The sequence below is a fragment of the Mauremys mutica genome, chromosome 1, assembly GCF_020497125.1.
Source record: "Mauremys mutica isolate MM-2020 ecotype Southern chromosome 1, ASM2049712v1, whole genome shotgun sequence".
NCBI lineage: Eukaryota > Metazoa > Chordata > Testudines > Geoemydidae > Mauremys > Mauremys mutica.
The window spans coordinates 135,616,137-135,639,783 of NC_059072.1; the positions used below are offsets into that span (position 1 = coordinate 135,616,137).

A 23,647-nucleotide genomic window follows, 5' to 3' on the forward strand; every position below is an offset into this window, starting at 1 on the left:
TAACACTTATCACAAGACTAGAGAGCAGTGCAGGATCCATGCTTTCAGGCAGAGATGGCAGTCACACAGTTTACAGGTGCTGTTGAAAAATGGCACGAAATGTAGTTGGAATGTAGTCAGAATGATGGAATAGAAAAAAACTGCATCATGGGATGGTGAGTCTGCACCCATGATGCACTGTAATCCATTCCCCATTCCCACAGCTCCTAGCAGCTTCTACACAGGGATAGCTACCCACAGTGCACTGCTCTCTCTCTCTCTCTCGATACTAGAGCACCAACTGTGGACATGCTCCAACAACACAAGGAGTGTTGTGTGAACATGCATAAGCAGTGGGATTATAGCGGTTTATGATCGGCAGCGTAATTTGTGTCGACTTAATTCTGTAGTTTACACATAGCCTGAGTCTCTGTCCTTGAGAGGTGAATAGACAATATTTCTGGCTGGATGTGTCAGGGCTGCCTCACATTCCAACTGAAGACAGAAGTCTTGCTGGTATGTCTGGTAGGTAGGGTCATTGCTATGAAGGGTTTTGCTTCCTTTGTGCCCCAACTTATAAAGGGACACAGAAGTAGCCAAAAAAGACTGGATAGTGCATAAAATGGAGACCCTGACCATTTGAAATCCCATAGTCTTTTGTCAAGCATAGGCTGATTCTATTATCCTGGCCATTTTCCATCTCAGGAAATCACTTTCTATGTAAATCCCTCCTCCAATTTCAGTTATATATAATATTCTTCTTCCCTTTCTGCTCTAAATTATTTTGTAGTGTTGCTGTGCACTGTTAAACTTTTTCTGTGTTTCACTCCACTGGCTGATTGTTCATTAAGTGAGACATTAAGTGGTTTTTTTATACATTTTGCTTTTAGTTTGTAAGGTACCTTGAGATCCTTCAGAAGGAAAGGTGCTTTGTGAATATAAGGTGGAGCAGCATTAGACAACATAGTAGTAAACGTGGCCAGTGCCTTATCTACACTAGTGCTCTCTCCTTTGCTACCATTGGTGGAACTGCACTGGTGATATGGCAACAGTGAGTTTAAGAAAAGGGTTATGGCAGACAAGGTCTCTGGCTGTAGCTCCTGGTCCACTACCTTGCTTCCAACTCCTCTAAAAATCTGATTGAGCTTGGTAACACTCAGCCTGGCTGAAGCAAAAGAATGATTGTCACTCCAGAGTAACAAGGAATTTTATTCAGAGCTATATACAATCTGGCTACCATCTCCTACAGATGAAATCAAAAACAATATAATTGCAAGCTCACGTGCAAATTTACAAACTATTTGCATGACTTTTGAGGGTAGTTTGGTCACTATGACCACAAGAATGCCAGTTTGTCATATAGAATATTAATACATCATAGATACAATCTGCAGAATTCCACTGCCACAAACACCATGCATCTGCTCTGGCCCTAACACTAGCCTTGGTCCCAGGCATGCTTATAAAAACTAGATTCAAAATGGCAAAATCTTGGGGACAGTGCAGGACGGTGGTGCTGTGAATGTGCATGCAGCAGGTTTCCTTACCTGCAGGCATTCTTCTGTGTCATCGGCTTGTGCATTTCTCACTTCAAACTCTCTTTGAGTGTAGTGATAATGCCACAGAAAAAGAGAAAATCGCCAGATGAGAACAATCGGCAGAGGCCTACTGAACACAATTTGAGGTTAAGTACTGGTGATTGGTGGGATGGAGCTGCATGTTCGGGTACACCCAGTGCAACTCCCTATTCTCCTTCACGCCAGGCAAGTCCCAGGGACCCCATTTTTGAAAATGGTGATTCTCTGGGGATCTCATGGAAGACGTTTCTTTCTGCATTAAGATCCATGGAGGAAAGGTTGGAGATTAAGATTGATGCCTTGGCTCCACAGTTGTTAAAAACTGAAACTTCTATTGATTCATGGTGGGAAACTTTACAGACACTAATTGTTTATTAATAATGACTTATAATTATATTGCAAGGTCTATGACATTTGGAAATGGAGGTTGAAAGACTTAATAATGTGAACAGTGTATTAATTAAAGAAAATATATTATTTTAAAAAATTGATAGATTGAAGGGCAGTAGAATCATAGGACTAGAAGGGACCTTGAGAGGTTATCTAGTCCAATCCCCTGCACTCATGGCAGGACTAAGTATTATCTAGCAGTGTTGGGTCTTCATAAAATGTGCAGAAAGTATCAGGAGGCATGGGAGAGACTGGTAGCATCCAAATACTTCTGGAAACAATCTTTGATACTAGAGTTAAGACCTTCCCATTGGATCTACTTCTTATCCACATTCCTTAACTCTTGATTATGCTGCAGAACTTGGTTGCATAGTCTGTGTTCATACCCCACAGATAACTCCCATTGACTTTAGTGGGAGTTTTGCTCACTGATCAGATGCAAAATATGCAAAAGGGATCTGCAGTGAGCATCTGAGAACAGGAATATGTGCTAAATTCGATTTCATCAATATGTGAAAAGTGCATTTTGTATTCAAATGCTTAGGGTTCATTCAAGAGAGAAAACACTGTTGCAAGTTTATTGTTTCTAAGGTGCTGAAACACTGCAACGATGGGTGTGGTAGAAGAACCTAGGCAGATAGTTAAAGCAATTATGACTTACAATAACAATTGGGGTTTCCTTAAAATGAAGTGAGAATTAAGATTTATCAATATTTTATGAGCACTGCTATGATTTTTGTACTCATCCTATTTTCTAGTTTTCTTCAGAACTGAATAAATTATTAGCATAAACAAACAATTGGTAACACAATGAAATAAATAATAAATAAAAGAAATACAAATAAACCAATACATAATTTTGTCAATACACAATTACATTATTACAGATAAAGCTGAATGATGATATAAACTGCTGCAGTGATAGGTGCATTATAAGCAATTAAAATAAGCTATATATATACTTACATAGTAGTAAAAGCCATTGTTTAATATTACATTGAGATTTACATTATAAAACTTTGTTTCCCCTTGCTCATAACTTTATGAAAAATGATCCATTTAGCTTACATTTTTTATGCATTACCTCAGCCCTGGGTAAATTGTCTTGTTTGTGAAATGTCAGCAAAAATCTATCCCTGACTCCTGAGCAGACAGAAATAATTTGTAACATTTTTCCCCTCAGCTTTGATGAGATAGGATCTTGGAGTATTTCATTTATCCTGTTTCATTTATCCACTATTTCTAACCAACTGTTTTAGCTCCAGAGTTTGTCTGGTAAGGGCCTAGTAGAATTTCTTTTGTCATAAAACATTTTACATGAATCCTTCTGTTTTATATAACACAGTATCCTTTTCAGAATTTGGCCAATAAGGCTCTCGTTTCGGGAAAATGATGGTATATTTATGTGAATTTGATTTTCTAATAACAACGGGTGGACTATTTATCACTGTTTAAACAGCTCAGGAAGGCTGGAATGGCTCATTCTGCCTCAGGATACTTTTGACACTCTGGACTTCTCTCTCTGCATTGCCATTCCCTTGAGGGTAATATGGACTAGAGGTAGCATACTTGAATTTTGCAGATGAAAAATGATTGGAAATTAACTGATTATAGATTACATAGAGACCAAACAAACACTTTCATCTATAACTATCTTGCCGAATGTAGTTCACATGAGTAATATCTCTATGAAACATGAAAAATAGTTAATAACCACTAAATATGATTGGCCATTATAGTCAATGGCCATGATCTGCCATGATCCATCAGGCAGAGGAGTTAAAATGTTCTTTGTGCTGGGAGCCTGTTGTCACTGCCGTTGCAAGATATTACTTTGTTTTTAATGGCTATAGTCATTTCTAGGTACCAGATGGCTTGTGTGCTTGTTCTCAACATATGCTTAATCCCATGTGAGCTTCAAATATCTAGATCACTCCCTCACCTTTCAGTATTTCTGGGAAGACTGTGAATTTATTCTCGGTTCAGAGGCTCTTGGTTTGTCAGTGCGGTGATGCTCAATTCATTAAGTAATGCAAAGAAGTCTGAGCTTCAGCCCTCATTAGTAGTATGTTTGGCCACTCTGTTTAAGATACTGCATTATTGTTACAAGCTCTCTCTTTGCATTGGTGAGATAAGTAGTGAAGGCATAATTTACTTTTATTTCAGTGTTGCTGTCAACACAAATCCTTATCATTTTATTTGTTTTCAAAAACAGGAACAATAAGGTCATGCCACTCATGCTTCATGAATCTGCACAATAATTCCATTACTCTCCCTCATTCAAACTCCACTTGCACTTTTGGCAGCAGTGAAACAGACAATCTCACCTGGGCTTTGCAGTAGGTATCAGGCCATGCTTTATAGGATATCCCTTAATGAGACCAGTATCTCCTAGCACATCAATATTTATCTGGTTTACATGTTTGATTAATTCTCATCTTTGTGGACTTTGGCCCAACATACTAACAACCTTGTCACTGTAGACCCCAAACATATAGAAACTAGATGGCATGCCACTTAATTCTGTGATTCTCTATGCAGCAAACTGTCTGTTGCATTTGACCACAATCTGTCCAGAAATTCCAAAGTAGCTTTGGTGGGCTGCAGCTGGTGTGTGGCAGCATTGTGTCATAAATCAATGCAATGAAAAATAAAATCCTATTTGAATCAAGTCGACCTCTGATGTGCTACATCTTTGCCTTCCTCACACACAATATTAAGCAAGTTTCTAGAAGTTTCTAATAACCTCATTATCAAGGTATGTTGAAAGAAGGACAGGAGATACTGGATGTGGTTTAATTAGGCTGCAATTTTATTCTTAACTGTCTGGAAGTGTACAGTGCAGGTAATTAATCATTTCAATATATACCAAGGAGACTTCCGTCAGCCTTCGCCCTTACCCATCTTGCTCCCCAGCCAACCTGCTGGGTGGGAGGGATTATGAAGGACTGGGGTTGGCTCCTTGCTGTATCAGTCATAAAAGCCTTGAGCCTCTCCTGTTTCCACTCCTCTAAAGAATACCTCCTTTAAATCTTTTACCAATCCATTTTATCTGATCACTGTGTCCCTTCCCTACAGAGTACCTGTACTGGACATCCGCTCTACATTGACATAATGAGCTGCAACATCATAGTCTAATTCCTGTTTCATGTTCACCCCAACTAAGCCCCTCTCCCCTGAAACGTATTGAATTAGCAGTTAATACCAGTAAGGTACACTGTATTAAAAATACAATTGTGTATTGAGTGTTTTCAGGGCCAGATTAATGCATAGGCTAATAAGGCTATAGCCTTAGGCCCTTCTATTTTTAGGCCCTACTGCAGGCTCTCCATTCCGTATTGAAGTAACAGCTGAGTGATGGTAGCGAGACCAGCGGCATTTTCTTGTCTCATTAGATATTGCTTTGTACAAATTAATCCATCAAGATTGTGAATTCAATTTATGGTGGTTATGATTTTGTCTTTGTGGACTAAGTAAGTGTTTGTGGGCCCAAGCAATATTGAACTTTGTACACAGAAGGCCTACACTGGACTATAGAAACCATGTCGAAGAAAGGAGGATAGCAGAAATTGAAGGAGGCCAAAGAAAGACGGCAAAGACCAGATGTAGTGCTGAAAGGTACTCCTTTCATCCTAACGTTTTTTCCTTCTACTAAGTCTGGTGGTGAGGAAGTCCAGGCGAATACCAGCCCAAGTGAACCTGCTGCTCCTGCACCTGATGAAAAGGAGCCGCCTCCTGTGACATCTCTAGCTGCAGTCTCACCCCACTCCTCTGAAGACTTTCCCAGTGATAGTAATACAAAAATATCCTTCTCCAGTGATCCAGGCAAGTGGGACATGACTTCTCAAGATCTCATTGCATATTGGACTGAGAAGGGCCCACAGAAATGCCAGATTCTAGATGCTGATTTTTCATTGACAAAGCAAGAGTACACCAATCAGAATCGTTATCTGACCAAATCAATGTTTGAATATGTGAAGCCTAACAAACAGATTGGCAAGCAAAAATGGCTCATCTATTAGCCTTCTAAGAAGAAAGTGTACCATTTTTATTGTCATCTGTTTTCCGGTAGCAAAAAGTGGGGAATGTTCTGTGAAGGCTTCAATAATTGGAAGAATACTGCATACGTTACCAATCATGCAATGAGTAAGCAGCATCATTGTCAGTTAGCAGGTACCATGCCCGAAAGAAAGTTAGTGGCAGAATTGATACTCAAATGGAAAACCAGTTTTTGGAAGCTTGTGCTTATTGGAAGAACGTTCTCAGATGCGTACCTGAAACCACAGTTTTTCTTGCTGAGCATGGGTCTGCCATTCCATGGCTCAGATATGACTGTTGGATCAAAACACAATGGCAATTATCTTGGCGTTCTAGAGCTGGTCGCTAAGTTTGACCCTTTCTTAGCTCAGCACATCAATGAACACGCAAATCATGGAAAAGGCCATACATCATATCAAAGACTATTTGTGATTAATTCATTCCACTGCTGGCAAAGAAGACTCTATCAGCCATTGCAGATGAGATCAAAGATGTGGGATATTTTTTAGTGTCCGTTGACTCAACACCCGAGGTGTCACATGTAGATCAGCTGACTGTCATCTTTGAGATTTGTCAGGATGGTGATGGTTTGCTTCCTTACCTGTGGACAGTGGCACACTTAAAAACCCGAGGTTTTGCTTTCTGCAGCTTCCTCCCTTGTCCACCACCTGTTTTTTTCCACTGCCACTACAAAGCAAAAAGACAACAAATAATCTTAATATTGTTCCAATCAGGAAAGAGATAAAAATCCCCAACTTTAAGTGAATTTGGACAAGGAGGATCAAAAATCAATAGTAGTCTCTCTTCCTCTCTCTTTTTTTTTTACAAGACCCCCTGCCCCAGTCTATTACTTCCATCTATTCTTATCTCTGTGTGTCTACTTTATGTGTGACATACCCATCTCTCTGATATCCACGCTCCTCTATTTTATCTGTAGGCACCCATTACTAGAGGGGTGCGCCACTCTGAGCAAGCTGGGGTTACATATCCAATTTCACTTTCACAGTTTTTGTGCTTGTGGCCCAGGAATCCAGTGCTGTGCTGCCAAAACTCCTCAGAATAGAAAGCCCGAGAAAGCTCCAAAAAATCAGAGGTTGGACAGTTTTATGTTTTCCTTCTTGAACAAATGAGGTAGCTTACAAGGGCATCTCTTGCTTTTTCAGTTTTGGTATCTATCTTAAATCTGGAAAATTTGTTCATTCTGGTCGTGTTACAGCACTAATTTAATTGAACGACAGTGGAGAGTAGCAATCAGACATTTCTTTCAAAAATATGTTCTAAGGTTTGTTCCCTGACTAGTACTGAAACAAAACTGGATGTTGTTTTGTCTGGCATTGGACAAGAGATGCCATTTTGAAGAGCTTGCCACCCCAACCCTATCACTGTGGCCTCCAGGGGAAAAAAATTAGGCTGTGGAATAGTTTTCCAAAGAAAATGTTGGAAGCTCTATTTTTTTGGCACATAGATTAGCCAAAGCTCTAGATCAGTGGTCCCCAACGTGGTGCCCGTGGGCACCATGGCACCCACCGGGGCATTTATGTGCACCCGCCTAGTGCCCAGCAGGGGAGAGAAGCCACGGCCCCACGCCTGACGAGGACAGAGAACTCAGGCTGCGGGTGCGGTGTTCTCTGTTCCCAGCAGGCACAGGGCCCGCCTAGTGCCCAGCACGGTAGAGAAGCCCTTTGCCTGCGCCTGCCGGGGACAGAGAACTCCGGGGCTGCAGGCTGCGGACGCCGGTGTTCTCGGTCCCAGGCAGGCATGGGGCCCACCTAGTGCCCAGCAGGGGAGAGGAGCCAGGGCCCCATGCCTGCTGGGGACAGAGTACTCCAGGGCTGCGGGCGCCGGTGTTCTCTGTCCTCGTGGCTTCTCTCCGGCTTCTCTCTTCTCTCTGGATTCATATATTATGTAATATTAAATATGATGTTTTTCTTATTATTTAATGTACAAATACAAAATAAGCCTTGAAAAATTATTGGCGCCCGCCACACTTTTCTGAAAACATGAATGTGCTACTGGCTGCAAAAAGGTTGGGGACCACTGGTGTAAGATGTAGAAACATATTGAAAGGAAATAGAAAACATCAGCCTGGCTAGATGGTTTGTTAGAACATTTAGATCCAAAAATAGGTGTTTAGGACCAAAGTCTGATATCCTAACTCATCCTTAATAGCACTTTGCTCCATAAATAATTTCATTGACTTTGTTGGCGCTATTCATGGAGTCAGTTAGTATTCAACATAAGTAAGGGTATCAGAATCTGGTCCGTGGCAAAGGAGGGTTTCCCTGACTTCCTCCTTACAAATAAATTGCTGAAGAACATTGATAGCAACATATTACTAAAAATCTCCAGCCCATGCATCTTCACTCAATTTTCTTTAATGCAATTTTGTTCCCTAAAGGAAAAATTCTTTTTAATCATTCCAAGAGTGGATACTTACTAGCCAGCACACTATTCATCTTATTTTTCATCCAAAAAAGAACAAAATTATACTCTTATATTATATTCCAGTGAATTTATATGTGAATAGATACTGCTTGCAATATTTCAGTGAATTGAGTAGCTTCATTACAGAACATTTTTTTTCAGGATGGTCAGAATAGTTTTCCCATAAGCACAGACATAATATAAAATGTGTTTAGTTGTGTGGTCCCACTGATTAATTTTCTTTGTCATCACTTGATAGGAAGAAAATTGCTTCCAAGCCTGAAAAACTAAGAATAGGCAGATCTAGCGTCCTCCCTGTCATCATTAAATCAGGGAAAAAACAACAATTAACACAGGCAAAGGTAAGAGCACTTGATTTTCAGTCCTTTGCAGATCTCAGGGAGGTAGGTGTAACTTCCTGTTAAATCAGAATATGATGGTACTTTCCTGTGCCAGAAGTAGGAATCAATGAGCAGCTAAAACCAAGAGCCAGACCGAATGCAGAGTTGGAGGACACAAGAAGCTTTGTTAGTCTTCTGTGCACCTCCCACACAAGGGCCAGTCATAATCACAGACCCTGCGCTTGATGGAATTCAGGGATTTCTCAGTCCACATGTCCTGGGGTACACATTCCCCTAAACAGAGACAAGAGGGGCCATGGTCCCTCCCATTCCAATCCACAGAACAGGCCATGGGCGTCAGTGGAGCAGGCAGTACTATCTTAGCCTGCTTAATCCCCCTCTGTGTTGGCCACTCAGACCTGAATGCACAAAAGGAGTTAGGCACCTAAGTCTCAATTTTTGGACTGCTGCAATGCTCAAAAATCCAGCTGAACCCTGCAGGTGCCTAAGCTCACTTAGCACCTAAATTTTGCAGAATAAAAGTTGCCTACGTGCAGGGGTGACAGAGTCTTCCTAAAAGAGGGGCGGGGAGGAATTAGGCACCACTCTCTTCGTGGCCCCATACCTGTCCCTCCTCTTACCTATGAGGCTCCACCCCACCCCACCAAGTTGGAGCTGGGCCGGGGAGCCTGGGCCCCTACACCTGCCGGGAGAGGCGGGGGCAAGAGCTTCCCCCAGCCTGTGTCCCTACCCCCACCCTCCCAGCATCTCTTACCCTGACCCAGCTCTGGCTTCTGGCCTGGCCTGGGGGCGGGGCTGCAGCCAGGCCATGGTAAGAGCCACCCAGGCAGCTGTGGGGAGCCACAGACGCTCCATCTGCCCTGGGTAGGGGATGGGGACACAGGCCAGGATCTGTTCTCAGACCCTCTCACCCCGGTCAGGTGAAGGCTCCCCACAGCTTCCCAGGCTCCCATGGCTGCTCTTACCCAGGCCCGGTTCCAGCTTCCGGCCCCCAAGGCCCCGCCATAGGCGCCAACTCCATGGGTGCTCTGGGGCTGGAGCACCCATGGGGAAAAATTGGTGGGTGCTCAGCACCCACCGGCAGCTCCCCACCCCCCTGCCCAGCTTACCTCCGCCTCCTCCACTGAGCGCGCCGCATACCTGCATTTTCCCCCTAGCTCCCAGTGCTTGTGCCATGAAACAGCTGTTTCACGTGGCTGGGAGGGAGGGGGAACGCAGCATGCTCGGGGAAGAAGTGGGGCCAGAGCGGGGATTTGGGGAAGGGGTCCAATAGGGGCAGGGAGGGGGCGGAGCTGGGGCAGGGACTTTGGGGAAGGGGTTGTAATGGGGGCAGGGCAGGTGTGGGGAAAGGGTGGAGTCGGGGCCGGGGGGGCACGAGCAGCCACTGGCACCGGGGAAAGTTGATGCCTATGGGCCCCACCCCCAGGTCAGGCCAGAAGCCGGCGCTCAAAAGTGGGAGGGCCACGGCTGCTTAACACCCCCTCCCCCATTCCGGTGCCCCTGCCTAGGTGCCAATGTTACTGCCTCTGTGTGTGTGCACTGCCGCCTCCCTCTATGCATCCACATGCCTAGCTCCGCCTCCAAGAGTGATTCACAAACCAGGCGAAGATAAGCGTCATGTGATGTGCTGTGCAGGTCCCAATCTGGTAAGCGTGCTCAGTGGGCACCTGCCAGATTGCCGTCCCTCCCCCCCGCCCCCCGGTGAGTTCACACAATAACAGGTGGGGGAAGAGAGGGAAGGAGGACTTCCCTCAAAACTTTTAGCCTAGTGGTTAGGGAACTCACCTGGGAGGTGGGAAACTCTCATTCAAGTTCCACCTCTGCTCGAGAGGGAGAAGGGATTTGAACAGGGCTCTTCTGCCTCTTAGGATCTGTCTACACTGCAATTAAACACCCGTGGCTGGCCCACACCAGCGGACTCAAGCTTGTGGGGCTCGGGCTGTGGGGCTGTTTAACTGCAGTGAAGATGTTCTGGCATGGGTTGCAGCCTGCGCTTTGGGACACCTCCCACCCAAACCTCGCAAGGTCCTAGAGCCCAGGCTCCAGCACAAGCCCAGACATCTGTACTGCAATTAAACAGCCCCACAGCCTGATCACCCTGCAAGCCTGAGTCATTTGGCACAGGCCAGCTACAGGTTTTCAACTGCAGTGTAGACATACCCTTCGATGAGTGCTCTAATTACTGAGCTATGGGATAGTCCAATGTGGGGCTGGCTCAGTCTCTCTTGTTGAAACTACTGCACTCTGGATAAGTAATGAGAGAGTCATTGGACTGGATCCTGGGTGTTCCACTTCCTGGGCAAGTGCCCTAACCACTGGGCTAAAGAGTCATTCTCATGCACATACACAGGTGCTCACTCTCTCTCTCTCTCATTCCCTCTCTCGCCCCCCAACCGACTCTTTAGCAGTGTAGGTGCTTAGTGCAAGAGAGGGTTTGCAGCTGAGATAGGCACCACCCTGCCACCCAGCGGTAGGAGCTCATCTCTGAGATAGGGGCAAGGTTTAGCATGTACCCCTATTGTAGGCATTTCCCTACCTATCCTGCTGGCTTTTGTTAACTGCATTCTAAGGCGCCTACCTCTCCCTGTTCATTGTATAGGAGCTTAGGTGCCTAACTCAGGATTTGTGAAGTTAGGTGTTGTGAGGCGGCGCATCACCATGCATAACTCCTTTTGTGCATTCAGGCCTCAGCGCTTCCCTCCTGGCTCTGTGCCACTGGAGGACCCCACCTCTGCAGGATGTGCTTTACAGAACCAGGTACAGCAGCTGTACTACCATAATCTAGTGACAGTGCAACACAAAGGGGTAGGGTCACTTGGAGATATCTGGCCCACTGTGTTGAAGATCACACGGTGCACATTGATATGTCTATAATGCAGGACAATGGTTATACTTTGAATTGGGGTTAGCAGGCCAGTTAATACTCAAACAAAAAGGGGGATTTGGGGATTAATAGTAATGCAAAAGCAATTGAGGCCTATTCCTGTTCCCACTGAGCCCAGTTTTGCCATTGGTGTCAATTAGAGCAGAAGCAGGGCATCCGTGAAGCAGTCACTTGTCTTGTGACATTTTTTCTTAGCTTTGTAATACTGAAAACCTAGACCTAGAAATGCTGTGGTTGCATTGACTAGTGATTGTGGATCTATAGTAAACTGCCAATATTCGCATAAAAGAAGGACTGTGTTATTAACAGGTTTTGTAGTTATTACATGTATGTTTTCCTTTGGGTTGGATTAGCCACTAATCATTTCAAGCAATGCATTTAGTTTCATTCTGCTCTTTACTTAGTAATTCACTGCTTGCCTGTCTTTCTGTGCTTCAAGTACTGCTGCCTTTTTTGTCCAGTACTTATCTGAAACTGTGGAGCCTTGTGTTTATCAGCAGTACACTGCATGTATTAACTCTATAACCTCTGTTCTGAAGCCCACTTTTCCAGCTTCCATTTCCATGATCAGGATCCATCAAGGCATTGTCTTTTGCTGGTGACAATGAGATTCTCTGTATGACTTATTTATTCTGATACAGTGCAGTGTTTTTCATAAATCATGGGTGTGTGGCAGAGTTCACGTTTTCTTACTCTCTCACCATGCTTACAGCATATCCCTGCCATCCTCCCATGCTACATGTCAGTGTAATATGCTGTGAACAAAACTGTATAGTGAAAATTTAAAGGTGGTCCCAGCTCCCTCTCCCCATCTTCTTGCTATGATACTTATATGGTCCACATCACCATAGTATCTGAGTACCTCACAATCTTTAATGTATTTATCCTCACAACGTCCCCGTGAGGGAGGGAAGTGCTATCAGCCCCATTTTGCAGATGGGAAATTGAGGCACAAAAAAGCAAAGTGACATGCCCAAGGTCATCTTGAGTTTCACTGTCAAAGGAGCCTTGGGGAGAACATCCACAATCTCTCTAAAACGGGTTCTCAAACTGGGGGTCGGGAGCCCTCAGGGGGTCACAAGGTTATTATGAGGGGGTCACGAGCTGTCAGCCTCCACCCCAAACCCTGCTTTGCCTCCAGCATTTATAATGGTGTTCAATATATAAAAAAGTGTTTTTAATTTATAAGGGGGGGAATCACATTCAGAGGCTTGCTATGTGAAAGGGGTCACCAGTACAAAAGTTTGAGAACCAATGCTCTAAAAGATGCTATTTGTTTTCTTTCCTTGTGGAAACAAAAGTGATAATATTAAAGTAAGGGCTTGGCTACACTTGCAAGTTGCAGCGCTGGTAGAGGCTTTCCAGTGCTGCAATTAGTAACCGTCCACACCTGCAAGGCACATCCAGCGCTGCAACTCCCTGGCTGCAGCGCTGGCTGTACACCTGGCCAGGTTGGGGTGTAGCGATTGCAGCGCTGGTGATCCAGTGCTGCTCATCAAGTGTGGACACACACCAGCACTTTTATTGGCCTCCAGGGAATAAGGAGATATCCCAGAATGCTTTTAACTAAATTACTTCCTTTGTTTTGTTATGCAGCCTCTCTTTGTTTTGTTGTGAACTCCGATCGGAGCTCCGTTGAACTGCTTATCTAAAAACCAAACACTGATCACAGCAAACAGGAGCTATCTGTACCTGGCTGTGAACGATCAAATGAGAGGCAAGCAGTTTGCTTGACAGAGAAACAGCGTTGGATGCAGGCTGTTTGCAATTAAGACTAAGGGTTCACGAACATTTTGTGATTTTTCAATACAGGAAAGCTAACACACAGTGTTGGCTCCAAAAATCCACTCTCTCTATCTTCCCCGCTCCCTGTCACAGTACACCACAGGGAGTGAGTGAAACAGCGGGGAGTCCATGTTGGAGGCAGGCTGTTTGCAATTAAGAGTTAAGGGCTTGGCTACACTTACAAATTTGCAGCGCTGTAGCAGGGTGTGAAAACACACCCTCTCCAGCGCTGCAAATTGCGGCGCTGCAAAGCGCCAGTGTGGTCAAAGCCACAGTGCGGCTCCCAGCGCTGTCCGTTATTCCCCACAGGGAGGTGGAGTACGGACAGCGCTGGGAGAGCTCTCTCCCAGCGCTGGCGCTTTGACTACACTTAGCGCTTCAAAGCGCTGCCGCGGCAGCGCTTTGAAGTGTAAGTGTAGCCAAAGCCTAAGACTAAGGGCTCGCGAACATTTTGTGATTTTTAAATCCAGGGAAGCTAACACACAGTGTTGGCTCCAAAAATCCACTGTCTCTATCTTCCCCGCTCCCTGTCACAGTACACCACCCTCCACCCCCCTCTTTTGAAAAGCATGTTGTTGCCACTTGAATGCTGGGATAGCTGCCCATAATGCAGCACTCCCAACAGCGCTGTAAATGCTGCAAATGTGGCCACACACCAGCGCTGGTAGCTGTGAGTGTGGCCACACACCAGCGCTGGCCCTGCACAGCTGCACGACCAGCGCTGTAACTCCCAGTGCTGCAACTTTCAAGTGTAGCCAAGCCCTAAGATATTTTTTAACGCCCCCACCCACAAATAGTCATCTTTTTCCTTTTGGAACTGATTTCCTAGCCTAGTGATGAATAGAAAAAAATATCTCTGAAAATAAATTAGAGTTGTCAATCTACATGGTCACTTACACACATTTTTAACGTATTGTGATGGCTGTTAGCCAGGCTATGGTGCACGTTTTACTGCTATTGATTATTACTGTAATGTATTTTGCCTAAGGCTCTGTGGAAGGGTTCAATGAATTTCCTTGGGCAAGCTGGGGAAAATGGTAATGTGGTGATGAAACTGGGGAGAGTGAGCGGATGAAAGATTTGCAGAGGTGAGAGTGGAACACCAGAGAGTGCTGAAATTCCAAATGAAATCTTATCTGTGTTAACAATCGATTCCAATTGCATCTGACAGGTTCAATACCCTATTACTTCTGCTGGTGTCTAGGCCACTGAAACTATGTAGAATTTAATGGAGCAGATTGCATAGCTTTCTTGCTCTTCTTTGAACTTTCTTGAGTGATCAGGGAACATCTGCTCTTACTGGTAGTCACCTTTCCCCCCATAATAACATATTGTTGATCTCCATTCTCTGAGTTCCCAGTGGACTCTATGATAGCAATCCTCAGGTGACTTGGTTGTCTCTTGTCACTGTTGGTGTTTATGATTTTCACTTTCATCAGTTTTGTCCAAATTCTGCTTGTACATACACAGTGAAATTGATTGTGGCTTGTCACTGCAGTTGCCGTCAGGGTCCCGGTATTGGCCTTGGTCCAAATGTCTGATCAATCATTCGTACCCATGGCTAGCAGGAGGAATCAGTGGTCCAACAGAACAGAAGAGAATGCTCGAAATAAGATGTGCACTTTGGCTACTTGCATAGCTATTAATGCTGGAATGGGGCTTGCTGATTATACAGCCAGCATTGGCCTGTACGGAAGGTACTGAAAATGGCACACAGAGTGTAAAGGCTAGAACTGTGCCTGCTATATAGTTTGTTGTATTTTGAGATTACCATTTCCAAGCAAATATGTGAGTTAGAACTGGCAGAATTAACTTGGCTAGCACAAGCTGGATTTCACAGCCACACTGGGGAGAAAAGCCTGTATTTACTTTCCTCCACCTACAATTATAAAAGATTCAACAATATTTCAATATACAGTTAATACTGGGTACATAAGGGTCGGTTTTTGGATGTTACAGACAAATTTCAAAAATGATTGAGCCAAAGGCAACCACAGTTTAAAAGTAATAAAAATTAAGTAGTAAAGAGGAAACAAAATTATTGGATAAGAATTGTGCACATCCTGTTATATTTGTTACCTCTTTTTTCTTGCCCTAACCTGCTTGTTTGTCTAGCTGGTATTTTCTTGTCTTTTAGGCTGTAAGCTTTTGGGGGCAGGGCCTGAAATTGACCACATGTTTGTACAGCACCTAGCTGATTGAGACCTTCTAGGCACTACCATAACTGTTAAATAATAGTTATGTTAATAAAACATAATAGAGACTCTTTCTGCAACCTGCAGTTTGACACCCACTTCAAACCCACCTCCAGACCCATGAGGGTGACTCGCCCTCATCCTGAGGTTCTCAATCTCTCCATCCTCTCCTCAGTCCTGAGAGGAGGGGTGGAACAGGAGGTTTATGCCACTTCTGTGATAAGGTGGGTGGTAGGGGAGCCCAAGCTCTCCCACTCAACTCTCTGTTTTGCACTAATTAAACTTCACTGAAGTTATGATATACACTGGTGCGAGATAAGAATTAGGCCCATATGCTCTACTGAAATGAGTGTATTTTGAGGAAAGTGTGTGTGTGTGTCTCCTCTGAGGCCTACTCACATTTCTCCTTTTTAATACCTTTATTTTTGACCCATCCTTCCAGCCAAAGAGGTTTGAAAGTCATCTCCTCGCAGAGCTCTTCAATGCCACTCCTGGATTAGTTGGAGAGAGTGTCATTAAGGTAATGGCAGGTGCTCAAAAAACCCTGGGTTTATATTAACGATTATGCAAAGGCAGAGCCAACGGGTCACACTTCCCTGGCCGGCCAGTGGGCTGCGGAACACCAGGGAAGGAGGGACCTATCCTTGTGTACACTCCTTCTTTCATTCTAAACCTGTCCGCACCTTGCAGATACAGTCAAGCCTTCCATCCATTAAACCACTGGGTGGCAGTGAGAGGTGTGCCTGGTACCCAAATTCAGACCTATATCATCAGTAATCCGACATACCTGGCATACCTTTGAATGACTTCTGTGTACATTTCTGATTTTGTCTGTGCATTTCCCTCTGCCAGAAGATAATTTCTGATCAGATTTCCTACAGCTTAAATGTAGTATTATTTCTTGTTGTTCTAATGACATTATTACCTTGTGCACTGTCACTGAATTTATCTCACTCGTGGCATCCCTTCACGCAGGAAAAGGAAGCAAGTGCTGTTGTTCACAATATGAAACAAGACTGTGAAAAAACCAGTACCAACTTGGGTCAGATTAATTCCTGTGCATATGGTAAGCAATGAAATTATAACCATCTTTCCTAATATTTAAATGAGAAAATAGCCTCACTAAAATTTCTTATCCATATAAAAATTCATGAGAGAGTCTTATTACTATATTTCCCTCGAGTCATAAAAAAAACCATTTATAAAAGATCTGTTTCTGTAGAAATAGCAACACTAGAGCATAACTTCTAACACAAACCTCCCTCCCCAGAAGGGGAGAGATTTTTCATTTGGAGCTAAATGAAGCAAAATTTACATATGTACTCTTTTATTTAAATTAATATAAATTTCTTACATGAGTGAGGCTTTGCAGCATCAAACTATTGATTAAAAACATTTTCTTTCTTTCTTTCTTAACACTTATTTACAGAGCCCTGCGTGGACATAAAATTTGTATCTGCATCTGATACATAATCTGCAAACATGGTCCATGGATATCTAAGGATATAAAGTGGATATCCACAGATTTGCAGGGCTCTACTTATTTAGCTCCCTCTTGGCCAAATCCTGCTTGCCTTAATGTGAGAAGTCCCACTGGTTTCAATCAAGTGCCTAACACCTTTCCATGCTGATATAAACTCTTTGGAGATGTTGAGATATAAATTTGGTAAAGCAAAACTTTTCCTTGTGCTAATTCAAAATGGTCTTAGACCCTTCCTCCTCAAAAGCAAAGTTAATTTATTTAATATTTTTATTAGTTATCATTAGTCAATGAAATATACATGTGCATATGCAACATACTGTAAACTGAGACTGCACTAATGCCTTAATTTAGCACAGCACACAAACACTTGCATAACTTTAAGCACGAGTAATCCTATTGGGATTATTCACATGCTTAAGGTTAAGCAGTGCTTAAGTGCTTTGCTCCCACTGAGATGTTGCCTCTTAATGGATTTTGTGCCTGATATATATTCATTCAAGTCACATTTGAATACTCAGTTTGATAACAGCACTTGCAACACAGACTATGGTCTAAGGCCTGGTCTGCGCTTAAAAATTAGATTGATTTAGCTATCTTGCTCAGGGCTTGATACATTTTGCACCCTTAGTGTGGTAGTTAGGTCAACCTAACTCTCATTGTAGATGCACCTAGGCCAATGGAAAAATTCTTCCACTGATCTAGCTACTGCATCTCGGAAAGATGGATTAGCCACATTGATGAGAAAACTCCTTCCATTGCTGTAGGAAGTGTCTAAACTATGGTGCTACAGCAGCACATACCCTAAGACCCATTGACTTTCAGTGAGACTTAAGCTCATAAAGACCAGATTTTAAAAGGTATTTGGGTACCTAAAGTTGCAGACAGACCCCTAGAGGAATTTTCAAATGTGTCTAGGTATCTAACTCCCATTTGGGGAATCAAGGCACGTTTGAAAATCCCATTAGGCGCCTAGATACTGAAATAACTTTAAAATTTGGCCCTAAGGCCCAGGTCCTCAAAGGTATTTAGATCCACTTGAAATCAGTGGAAATTAGGAGCCTAAATATCTTCAAGGTTTTGGGTCTATGTGCTTATGTCACTTTTGAAAATCGGATTTAGGCTCCTAAATGATTAAAAAACAAACTACAAATGTCTTAAATATATTTACCAAAAAAAAAATTAGGAAGCTGCCATCTTGACAATTTGACACTGTCATTTGAGACAAAGGCATTGCAGATCAAAATCTGCATGAATGGGAGCCTTTCAGAATTTCAACAAGCTAAGTTGTATTGCTTTGGAAAATGGCTAAATGAATGGGGGTTAAAATGGTCTTTTTTTGGATAATAGCCTTTGCCTTGTAACAACCTTGAAAGTCTTATGTATTTCATGCATTAAGATGGGAACCGTATTCTCTAAAACATATTCTACGCCATTAGTTTATCTCAGTGGTCCCCAAACTGTGGGCGTGACCCCTAAAGGGGCGGGGAAGAACATTTGGGGTGGGGCGTGGCAGAGCCCAGACCAGCCCCCACAGGAGGCCTGGAGGGAGCACCACCCAGCCCTGCTCTGCCCCCAGCTCCACTCTGGCTCCACCCCCAGCTGCGGCCCTCAGCCCTGACTATGGCTCCGCTCCCGGTTCTGGCCTCAGCCCCCAGCTCCTGTCCCCAGCCACGGCCCCTGGCTCCCAGTCGCAGCCTGGCCCCGCTCCTGGCCCAGGCCTCGGCTCCAGCTGCATCTGCGGCTTCAGCTTTGGCCTGTACCACAGCCCCACTTCTGGCCCTGGCTCCCGACCCCTGGCTCCCAACCACGGGGGCATGGGCAGATTATATTAGGGGTCGGGAGGGCATGATGTAAAACATTTGGGGACCACTGGTCTACTCTAGAGCTTCTATTAGGAAATATAAATACAATAGATAGATCCAATATTCTTGATATTTTCCATACCAAAAAGCTAAAGGAAAAGATATATTACTATTTTTAAAAGAATGTGTTTGTACCTCATAAAGCTACAGAAAAGGGCTCACTCAAAGCAGATGTAATGGTACTGCATGCCTCAAGGAAGTGGTAATCAGATATGGATCCTCTTAGCTGTAGGTAACTGGTTTAAAATTGCCCCAGATATGTAATAACTCAAAGTTGTTTCCTACTGATGGCTGTTTTGTGGCCAATGAATGTGTGACATGAATTAGTGGTCTCAGTTCAGTTCCTATAGCTGGCCTGACTGGTGGCAATCTCAGAAGTGAGTATAAGAAATGAAGCTATGGAGACTGATGTATCCTCGCATCCTTATAAGTGGTTCTTTCCAATCAGGACTAATACACACTTCCCTACCAATGTAAATGATCTGATCAGTGTAAATGAGATTAGAAACTTTTTACTTCTGCTACCTGTTCTGTAGCTTAGCTCTTCACATGCTTTGTCGATAACAAAAATAAAATGTAAGTTTAAAAACAATACAATGTCCTACTTAAAAGTGACTGACTGCTGTGCTGAATGTGCTGTCCTTCAGGTTTGTGTCTCCATTCATTCAGTTTGCTGTAGCCTTCCTTGTCAATTTTGAGCCAATGTCAATTTACCAAGAGTTTCCACATAGCTCTTCATCCTCTTTGGTGTGGGTGGTGGGAGGGGGAGAAAAGACAGCCAGGATTAATTGTCTGTTCTCTTGCTTCTATCATTGAGTTTTTCTCTCAATTCATATCTGTCAAGGCTTATAGGAACAAAAATTAATCTTTTTTATTATCTTATATTTCTTTGCAAAGTCCATTTTGTGTGAAGTTCTACTTTTTCCCCATTTCAAATGCCTCGATATATTTTTAATTTTAAGAAAAAAAACTAATCAGTAGGTCTCACCATAGTGTGGGAGAACCTAACAAAAATTATCACCACAATACAAAGGCCCACATGCAGTCATTTACTTCTTTCTTCCCCTGAGGCAGCCTAGTGAATCTTCTTCTTTAGTTGGTAAAACATGTTTTATGTTTTGTTCTGCAAGTGGTGAGATCTGTGGTATTTCTAATCTCTGCAAGTGAGTTCCATAGTGAGCCAGTTACTGAGAAAATTCTATCCCTTGCTTTCTTAAGTTTTCCTCTCAAGGTAAGCAGTTTCATAGTGACTGGGGAATATAACTCTCTGTGGAAAAGTGTACTTTACTGTAAACATGTTCTTCTAGACACAGAAGAGTTAGGAACATAGAATTTGCCATATCAGATTACTAATCTATCTGCTCTGCTTTCTACCCTTGGCAGTGGTTAATAAATTACACTTCCAAGGAAAGTGACCAATTCCCCCCATGACACGCTTGGCAAATTGTGCAGTCCTGGAAGTGTGGGAGCTTCCCTTTGCTTAACTTTTAGCTTATATTGCCACAAAATTTGGTCACAAAATTATCCAGCTCTTTAAAACCAAGTCAAAGTATTTGACTATGTCACCATACTGTCACTTGGTGATTTCCAAGGCAGGAAAAAAAGGAAATGAGGGAGAAGTCAAATTACTTTTTTATTTTTACATCTGTGGGTGCAGCCTAACCTCCATCATACATTTCCATTGCATGGCTCATTTTTGTGATTTTTTTTCTTTGCATAGTCAGAATAAGAAACCTTGATGGGCACTTACTGGAACGTCACTGTAATTGGGTCTACAAACCCCATATTGAACATAGAGTGGGGAGGAGAGTCTGTCCTGTTTACAAGCAAGCAGCTTGATCAAACCTCCATGTAGGTAGAGCTGCCAAGCATGGATAGAGGTTATAAAGGCAAGAGTACAGAGAGGGAAAGGGAGTCAGAAGGGCCTGGGACAGCAGGGTGGCTACAGCCGAGCACTGGGCTGCCTCCAAGAAAACAGTCAGGAGACTGAAAGAGACTGCAAGCCCAAAAAGTGAAGGACTGACAGGCTTAATTGAAGGTGGGGGTCCAGGAACTGACCTGACTGAGAGCAAACTAAGGATGGTCTGTCAGGAGAAGCTGAGGCTCCTCAAGAGACCACTCCAAGAGGCAGAGACAGTCACCCTACCCCAGTCCATGCTAACCTACTCCTTGAACAAGAGAAGGCAGTATAATAGTCAGAGTGCACATCCATCCACCCGTGGAAAAGATCCACAATAAAGAAAAGGCCCTAAGTACAGATAGTAATTTTATGACACAGAATATTTATTCTGGTACTTTTGACGCAGTTGAAGCTTTCTGTTTGATTTTTAATTATGTTGTCTCTTAACTAAGCAATATTCCTTTAAAGGGAGTGGCCCATGAGGAAATGCATTGATCCTGAATGGGCACAGAACATAACATTATTAAGGATCACTGCTATTCATTGTTTGCAGTAATGTTGTAGCTGTGTTGGTTCCAGGATATTGGAGCAACAAGATGGGTAAGGTAATATCTATTACTGGACTAAATTCTGTTGGTGAAAGAGACAACTTTTCAAGCTACATAGAGCTACTCCCTAACTCCCCCTCCTTTTTTTTTGTCCTATGATTGTAGAGGTGTTAACAGACCGCTTCGCCGTGAATGATCCCTTAGAACACGTGTTAACTGTTTATGCTAAACAATCTGTTCCACTGTGTATTTAGCTCTGACATTCTCAGCCTGGCCTACACTAGGAAATTAGGTTGGTTTAACTATGTCAGTCAGGGGTGTAAAAAATCCACAGTCCTGAGTGGCATACTTACTTAAGCCAAACAAAATCCCCATGTAGACAGCACTAGGTCGATGGAACATTTCTTTGGTCGACTTAGCTACCATCTCTTCGGGAGATGGATTACCTACGCTGACTGGAGAAACCCCCCACCCATAAGAACATAAGAATGGCCGTACCGGGTCAGACCAAAGGTCCATCTAGCCCAGTATCTGTCTACCGACAGTGGCCAATGCCAGGTGCCCCAGAGGGAGTGAACCTAACAGGCAATGATCAAGTGATCTCTCTCCTGCCATCCATCTCCATCCTCTGACGAACAGAGGCTAGGGACACCATTCTTACCCATCCTAGCTAATAGCCATTTATGGACTTAGCCACCATGAATTTATCCAGTCCCCTTTTAAACATTGTTATAGTCCTAGCCTTCACAACCTCCTCAGGTAAGGAGTTCCACAAGTTGATTGTGCGCTGCGTGAAGAAGAACTTCCTTTTATTTGTTTTAAACCTGCTGCCTATTTAGCGTAGGTAGTGTCTACACTGAAGCACTACAGTGGTGCAGTTTGTCTCTCTCACCAACAGAAGTTGGTCCAATAAACTATATCACCTCACCCATCTTGTCTCTCTATTGCTATTCATTGTCATTTAGCTTGGAGCTGACAGTGGCTTCAGCCCAAGATCAGAAGTATTAGATACAGAGGCTTTGGATGAAGCTGAAGCTGAAAGTGCTAGATTCAAAAGTCACGGGAAAGCTGGATCTGCGATCAGCCAGTGCTTTTAAAATAATTTTAATGCATTATAGGGAATATTTTAAAAAACTAAATATAGGCGAAAATATCTCAAATTATTTTTCCTTTGTTTCCTCCACCCCTTTCCTTAGCTGTTTAAATTACTGAAAGAGTCCATAATTGCTAAGTTCTCTTGGGCCTCTCTGTGTTGTTCTACATTTGTTTATATCGAACTTGCATTATATAAGTATGTTACTTCCCCCATTGAACTTAGTTTTAGATATAAACAAAAAACATATGGGTATAGCTATCTTTATTTTTCTTTACATATACATTTCCTAATAATAATTAGACAGTCCAACTGCATATTCAAATCTGAATATTGTATCTGTCCATTAATTTTAACTACATTTGCCATATATCTTGCACCTCATATGGCCATGCCAGCCATGATACAATTACCAAGAAATGATTTGTTTTGTTGTTGAACCTTGATTTCCTCCAGTTCTGGAGTTTTACTAGGATATGAAGGATTAACATTTTCAGGTTTTTGCATGTGCACTTTGCAGTTTCCTGTTGTTCACTATGAATTGGTGCTTAATTATCTACTTTGCTCAAGCTTTACATTTGTAGCTTAGCTGGACTATTGTTAAATCTGACTATTCAATAACTTTCTGAAAATGCTTCTTGCTACAAAACCCTACCAATCAACCATGGCTATGCATGTGGTAAGATGTGATTGCGTCTTCCTGTGTAAAACGTAATTGTTTCATTATTACCTCTTCATCCTCTCCATCCCACCCTTCTGTTTGCCTCATCCTTACATTTGTACGTGAGATTGTAAATTTTCTGGAGCAGGGACTTTTCTATTTGCTTAATGTCAATATAGCACCTAGCAAAAGTGCCACTGTAATTCAGATAATACATAATAGCACCAATCAATCAAAATAAGGGAAATTATATAAAAACTCAAGAAACTTGGACAGCAAATCAAATGCAATATAGGCCATAATACACTGAATGTATCTGAATTACTTGTGTGTGCATTCCTTATTCCACCATGTGTTTTTACGAACCCTACCACTATTACTTTGTTAATTATAATTATTTTATTAATTGTTTTTGCATCACCCAAAAGTGTGCTAGGTGTTTTACAGTATAAATAAAAAGGTGCAG

At 43.0% G+C, this 23,647-nt stretch overlaps 1 protein-coding gene across 7 annotated transcripts in view; it reads left to right on the top strand.

The window, feature by feature from the left end:
• The first annotated feature begins 1,388 nt into the window (after positions 1 to 1,388).
• DYRK4 (dual specificity tyrosine phosphorylation regulated kinase 4) overlaps positions 1,389 to 23,647 on the top strand; it is an 84,388-nt gene continuing 62,129 nt past the window's right edge. The window contains exons 1-4 of one of the 7 annotated variants that reach the window (XM_044997009.1): positions 1,389 to 1,663; positions 8,668 to 8,770; positions 16,077 to 16,154; positions 16,610 to 16,700. In XM_044997009.1, the coding sequence (XP_044852944.1) occupies positions 1,596 to 1,663; positions 8,668 to 8,770; positions 16,077 to 16,154; positions 16,610 to 16,700 (340 nt within the window). In that variant the 5' untranslated portion in view covers positions 1,389 to 1,595. Of the gene's footprint in view, positions 1,664 to 1,767; positions 1,901 to 8,667; positions 8,771 to 16,076; positions 16,155 to 16,609; positions 16,701 to 23,647 lie in introns of those variants that run through there. The other 6 variants (XM_044997000.1, XM_044997039.1, XM_044997028.1 and 3 more) reach the window with 6 other exon arrangements.